This window comes from Scyliorhinus canicula, chromosome 15 (genome assembly GCF_902713615.1).
Source record: "Scyliorhinus canicula chromosome 15, sScyCan1.1, whole genome shotgun sequence".
NCBI classification, from domain to species: Eukaryota; Metazoa; Chordata; class Chondrichthyes; order Carcharhiniformes; family Scyliorhinidae; genus Scyliorhinus; species Scyliorhinus canicula.
In genome coordinates this window covers 131,141,280-131,148,318 of record NC_052160.1, presented here as the reverse complement: position 1 = coordinate 131,148,318, position 7,039 = coordinate 131,141,280, and the positions used below count along the sequence as shown (strand labels likewise).

The window sequence follows — 7,039 nt, the reverse complement described above, 5'->3', positions numbered from 1 at the left end:
CTCTGCACATTTCGCTTTACCACTCATCTTAGTGTCTTCTGCAAACTTGGACACATTGCCCTTGGTCCCCAACCCCAAATCATCTATGTGAATGCCCTCCGAAATGGCCCGGCAAATTATTCAGTTCAAGGGCAATTAGACATGGGCAATACATGCTGGTCCAGCATAGCAACATCCATATCCCATGAATGAATAAATTAAAATAGCCAAATGTAATGATTGTTCATTAACAATGCCACTGCCTATCTGTAAAACAGGCTTGCCTTTGAACAATACATCCCATTATTTTTCAATTGGTTACCAGCCGCTCATGAAGGGGCCTGCTTGTTAATGAGTCTGTAAACCACTGAGAAGCTTTGAAGAATGAGTAGGTGAGGTGGAAATGTATCAGGACGTGGAAAAAAAAACCCGGGAAAATTCAGCCCTGTCCCGCTCAGGATCGCGATTTTAAAAAAGCAAGAAATCGGCCAGGGCTCGATTGCAATCTTTTACTGGATGCTGCGCCATCTGGCTCTGTAAGAGGAATCGTTCACAACTCGTTCTTTACAATAAAAAGTTAATTAACTCAATCCGGGAACACATTACAATCCCTGGACCCTGCCAAAAAAAAAAACCTGCGTTTGGAAAGGCTCCAGCCCGTCCACCAAATCAATATTCGGCACTTGACATTTAATCTTGTGTTTACAAGATTCAAAAAATTTAAAAACATTAAACACAGCTAGAAGTTTAACTACCTGACTTTGGGGAGTCCTGCTCACGATTTAACCCGCCTGTCCCGGACCTTGGGGTACGCGCTTTATCCAGCACCTTCTGACTGTTCCCACAAATCGCAGCAAGGTCGCTATTCATTTGAATAGCAGCCATGCCCATCCTTAATCCTTCTACCTTGTCCTAGAAAATACTTCCTGTTGCTCCCATTAACTGGGACAAAAAAGCACAATGCGGAAAAGCTGAATCAATTAACTGGGACGTGTGTTGGAGTTACTCGAATATAAATCTGCCTGGGGCTGGGTTAGCTGCCGATGAATTGCAAACGCCCCCCTGCCCTCGGTGTGTGTGTGTGTACCTGCCCTCCTATTTAACATGGACAACGCCACAAAGACGGGTAAAATCCTCACTAATCAATGGGACCACGTCCTGCCCAACCCCATGGAGAAAGTGGGGAGGCGCAAGCAAAACCCAATTGTTGGGACTGGATTGGTGACAATTGAGTTTCAACAGGGGGTTGAGGGGAGGAAAGGGGAGGAGGGTATATTCACATGAGGAGGGGCTGCAATGAGCACCAAGACTGAAGAATGATGTTGGCTTAACATGCATTTATTCCAGCATCTGTCGGTGCGAATTTTAAATGTTGTATCTTGCACATTCGTAAAGTTTGAGACACGTGCATTTGTGTAACTTGTGTAGAAAATAGATGCATTTGTTGAATTCTGAATGCTACCGGCCAAAGCATCTCTGCGGCACCCTCCACTTCATCCTCATTAACTAACACCAGAGAGCCAAATATATGATGGGAGCGCTGATTCTCAAGAATGCAACAGTTACCCTGGGCCCAGTAGAGGTGAGTTTGCAGGCCAGCCCCTGGGAATTCTTTACAGCCTTGCGATGCACCAGCCCCCAGTGGGAATGTACCTTCCCTTGTCAGCCCAGCTTGGAAAACGCCTATTGTTGAAGCGCGTTGAGAAATAGATTGTGATCAGTGAACGATAATCATGTCTCTCTCTCTCTGTACAGACAGTCCAACATGCCATAGGGGGTGATGTGTACAGTTAACAGGTTGTGCATTGTAAAGATTGGATCGTCCCCCCCCCCCCCCCACCACTCCAAAAAACCACCACCCAACCCCCACCTCTTTCTTTTCCCCAGTGTCTATAGGTTGGGTGAGAAACAGCGGCACACAGGCGCCGCCAGGGTGCAAGGAGAGCTCTTGTCCATCATTTCAGCAGACATACCATCACAAACGGTGAGCCGCCTATCACATCCGCACCGTGTGAATGACAGAGAGAGTGCGAGCGGCAGAGGGGGCAGAGAGGAATAAGACAAACATTCGGAAATACCAATAATAAAACGTAAACCTGTTACGTTAGCCCCGCGAGGAAAGTGGGGGGGGGGGGGGAGAGGATAAATCGGTGACGAGCAAGCAGAAGGGGGCGATCTGGACTCGGCGTGTCTGACACTCTGCTCTGTGCTTTCCCCTTCCTCTGACTGCATCCTCAACTCTGCTCCTCGCTACTTAGTACGGGATTTACCTTCCTCTTTAAGAAGGGTTTTATTTTCTCTCTCTCTCCCTCGAATCCCTCTGTCCCCTGGCAGAATCAGGAACTGTCCTTGTCAGCAAGACTTTGGGAGTCTCCCTCCCATCCCCAAGGTAAGCGCTCTCCTCGCCTTGAATGTAAGCAGGGAAAGCGACCCTGTCCAAAGTTTCCCACGTCCTCCCTTCACAGAGATCCCGCTGGAACAAGCCCCTGCCTCCAGCCTGTGTGTGTGTGTGTGTGTGTGCTATCTGAACGCGAGGATGAGGGGAGTCGTGTGTGTCAATTTCCACAGTGATATTCACCAGCCTTCCCCGACGCTTTTGTCTTTAGTTTAACCGTTCCCGATCGCCGGAGATTTATTTTATTTATTTACCCATCGGGCAGATCCCTGATCTTTGTCTTTAAAACAACAAGAAGCCCCCGTGGCTGACCGCCTCGGCCATCTCCAGGACACACCATCCCAGTACACGCACGTGTTTGCAATGTCCTTCAGCCCAGAGTGAGCAGAGTTGTCGCTGGCGATGGGGCGGTATCGTCAGCAAACACCCCCCCCCCACCCCACCCAGCTCTCTGGAAAACAGATGTGTCATTTAATACAGCCTAAAAGTGAGTCAGAAGGTGCTTCAGAGTAACTAACAATCCATTGGAGACCTGTTTGAGACGGGTGCAAATGATGCAAGGCGAGAAGGGGGGACTGTGATGATTCGGGGTCGTGTTATTAATGCCCTTGCAGTTTATGGAAACTGATTGCCCCGGCCAACCGGGGTGACTTTTTTTGAAGCCTTGGAGATATTGCTAACTTTGTACTTCGGTGTCGGAATGCTAGACAATGTGTGTTGACGAGGACTGAGCTTCAGCTGGAAATTGGTGTCTGTCTTCACTTCTAGATGTCGCCCAGGCTCCAGCGAAGGTGCCTCCCGCTCTGAAGCCTCCCCTTCCCCCCCACCCGCCCGGCGGGTCACTTTGGAGAGGCCATGGCGGCCGGTGTCGCGGCGTGGCTGCCCTTTGCCCGGGCTGCGGCCATTGGATGGATGCCAGTGGCCAACTGCCCCATGCCCCTCGCCCCAGGCGACAAGACCAGGAAGCAGGACGAGCTCATCATCCTCAACGTAAGCGGCAGGCGCTTCCAAACTTGGAAAAACACCCTGGAGCGATTCCCCGACACCCTGCTCGGCAGCACCGAGAAAGAGTTCTTCTTCCACGAAGAAAGCAAGGAATATTTCTTCGACCGAGATCCTGACATCTTCAGAAACGTGTTGAATTTTTACCGGACCGGCAAGTTGCACTACCCGCGGCACGAGTGCATCTCTGCTTATGATGAAGAGTTAGCTTTCTTTGGGATCATCCCTGAGATCATTGGAGACTGTTGCTATGAAGAGTACAAGGACAGGAAGAGGGAAAATGCTGAGAGGTTGATGGATGACAGTGACTCTGAAAACAAGGCAGAGGGCAACCTGCCTTCCCGCACCTGCCGGCAAACCATGTGGAGGGCGTTTGAGAACCCTCACACCAGCACCTTAGCTTTAGTCTTCTATTATGTCACTGGTTTCTTCATTGCTGTCTCGGTGATCACCAACGTGGTGGAGACGGTGCCCTGCGGAATAGGCCCGGGAGATGTTAAGGACCTGCCCTGTGGAGAGAGATACGTGGTGGCGTTCTTTTGTTTAGATACTGCCTGTGTCATGATCTTCACTGTTGAATACCTTCTCCGACTTTTTGCAGCTCCTAGCCGCTACAGGTTCATGAGGAGCGTGATGAGCATCATTGATGTAGTGGCCATCATGCCTTATTACATTGGCTTGGTGATGACCAACAACGAGGACGTGAGCGGGGCCTTCGTGACTCTCCGTGTCTTTCGAGTTTTCCGGATTTTCAAGTTTTCCCGCCACTCCCAAGGGCTGAGGATCCTGGGTTACACCCTGAAGAGTTGTGCCTCTGAACTTGGATTTCTCTTGTTCTCCCTCACCATGGCTATCATCATCTTTGCCACTGTGATGTTCTATGCTGAGAAAGGGTCAACCCACAGCAAGTTTACAAGCATTCCCGCTTCTTTCTGGTACACCATCGTCACCATGACAACTCTGGGGTAGGTCCCAAGGTTCTTTTTTTCCCTCCCCCCTTTTCTGTTGTGGTAAAGTTAACTGCCAGGGCTCCAAACTCTTCTTGTCTCCGCGTGGGACCATTGTCATCTCCCCTGTTGAATCAAGCAGGGGCATCAACGAAAGGGAAATGATGTGCATTTTTAGAGGACGGCTAAAGTTATTTGGCTTTCAAAATAATCTTTAATTAATAGAAGATAAAAAGCGTCTTTTTATTTCGAAACATGGGAGAAAGCGTTGAATGTCGGAAAGGATTAATTAGATATCGCTCGAGCTCCAGATTATGCATAGAATGATTTGATGAAGTCTGGACATTTGTAATTACATTCTCCGAATTAGCACCGTTTAATCTTCCTTTCTTAGGAGTACTAAGCAATGGCCACGGTTGCTGTGTCCCAGCCTGAGACAGAAAGGCAGGGCCAGATATTAATCTTCCTCAAGCAGGGGGTCAGAAAGTTTATTTGACAAGGAGACAGCGCAATCGGTACGAGTGAACAACGACACGCAGGTTCCCAGCACCTAAACTGTGCTTAACTCTCTCTTAGATACTAGTCACTTCCCCTAGTTACTGCACGCTCCCACTCCACGACAAGCCGTTAAAAGCCTTCCCTGGAGAGTTTTATTTATTTTAACACCAACTGGCATTTATTGGAGAAGGAATATGGGAAAAGCAGCGTGTGGTATCTGCTCCCCATAAATCGCTCTGTATAGTAGTGGCATTAAGGTGATGGAGTTTCTCCCAATAAAGGAACTGACTTGATTTGAGGAAAGACCCAGGCTGTCTATATAATCTGACAGATGTTCGGACGATATACAGTATGACACACACAGATAAAAGTGTTTTCTCAGAGTTCCCGGGCTAATGACCTTGAGGTTTATTTGTTGATGTGTGAAGACTTATGACAACAGCAATAAAGTTTTTTACAAGAGAACTTGGCGTGTGGCAGTGAATGCTGATGACAGTCTCCGTCCATGGTCCTGAACCTGGCTCGTCTCGCCCCTTTCTCGCATTTGGCTGCAAATGGGCGGTGGCCTTGGTCATTTGCGATTGTTCCAGAGGCTCCATGCTGTCAACCTCGCTGACGTCGATCTCTCCTTTATCGACGTGTTATATCGCACTGTTGTACCCATGGCTCAGTGGGTAGCCCTCTTGGCTTCTGAGTCAATGGGCTGGTGGGTGGTTCAACTCCCACTCCAGAGATTGGATCACATAATTCAGGCTTGACACTTTCAGTGCCAATAGGGGCAGCACCGTAGCACAAGTGGCTAGCACTGTGGATTCATAGTGCCAGGATCCCAGGTTCGATTCTCCGCTGGGTCTCTGTCTGTGCGGAGTCTGCACGTTCTCCCCGTGTGTGCGTGGGTTTCCTCCAGGTGCTCCGGTTTCCTCCCACAGTCCAAAGATGTGCAGGTTAGGTGGATTGGCCATGATAAATTGCCCTTAGTGACCAAAAAAGGTGAGATGGGATTATTGGGTTCCGGGGATAGGGTGGAAGTGAGGGCTTCAGTGGATCGGTGCAGACTCGATGGGCTAAATGGCCTCCTTCTGCACTGTATGTTCTAATACTGAGGGGGTGCCGCACTGTCAGAGGTGCCATCTTTTGGATAATACCTTCAGCCCAGTCCTCTGGGTTGGGGTAGATCTTATGGTGCTACTTTGATGTGGCCAATATTCATCCCTCAGCAAACACCTTTCAACAACAGAATATCTGTCCAATGTCTCCGGGTTACTTGAGGGAGGGTTCCTGAGTCAAATTGGTTGCCGCATTTCCTGAATTATAACTGTGACTGCTCTTTAAAGAGTACCTCATTGAGTGGGAAGTGTTTTCAGTCACCCTGAGGTCGATAAAGGTGCTATTGAAATGGATCTTTGTTCTTTGTTCTTGGATGACCTTCCTTACTTTGACTGTCTTTGTGCAACAGATTACCTGGGCAATGTAGAAAACAATTGTTAAGTGAAATCACGTTACTGGCGTGGACTGAAGGTCCAAGGACCTTCAGAGTTCTTTTTGTTGTGACTATCCTGATAGTATGCTAGCTTGGAGCTCGTCTCCTGCTTGTAGTTAAGATTATTCTGACATCATAGTTCACATTTATGATCATACCATTGCATTTTTATTTGGAAATTTACAAGAATACAAAAAAGTAAGCACCAATTAAGATTTTTTTTTTAAATAGCCAAACCCTTATTTCTATTATAATTTAGGGTCCCTTTCATTCATTTTGTACTAGGATTTATCTGGATAGAATAATCTATCTCTGCAGATTGGAAATGATTATCCAAAGTCATCAACAGAGAATGCCATTACACTTTGGCAACTCAAATCTATTTAAAGTTGGAAGCAACATTTGACTTGGAGATAATCACATTTAAACACAAAAAATAAGGACAAAATCGTTTTTGCTTAAATAGAATAATTTTGCATGACATTTTCTTTGTATCTGTAGGACAAGATATAGACAGCATACAAGTATTTTTAGAAACGTTTAAAAGCCATTAAGCTAAACCAACCCATTCATTTTTGATATATTCACACCAGCTTTGTGCTTTATCACCATAATCTCTAATCCCTTCTCTCCCCATAAATAGACTTGATTATCTTCTCAGTTCATTTGCAATCCCTGCTTCAACAACCTTCCCTGCTAACTTATACTCTGTGACATATTACACAAAAAAGTCTCATG

The 7,039-nt window shown here is 47.2% G+C and overlaps 1 protein-coding gene across 1 annotated transcript in view; it reads left to right on the top strand.

Annotated features, from left to right (window-relative positions):
* Window positions 1-2,132: 2,132 nt before the first annotated feature.
* kcnd3 (potassium voltage-gated channel, Shal-related subfamily, member 3) overlaps window positions 2,133-7,039 on the top strand; it is a 373,686-nt gene continuing 368,779 nt past the window's right edge. Inside the window, exons 1-2 of the mRNA XM_038820164.1 lie at window positions 2,133-2,368; window positions 3,143-4,341. Of these exons, the coding sequence (XP_038676092.1) occupies window positions 3,230-4,341 (1,112 nt within the window). The 5' untranslated portion in view covers window positions 2,133-2,368; window positions 3,143-3,229. The remainder of the gene's footprint in view (window positions 2,369-3,142; window positions 4,342-7,039) is intronic.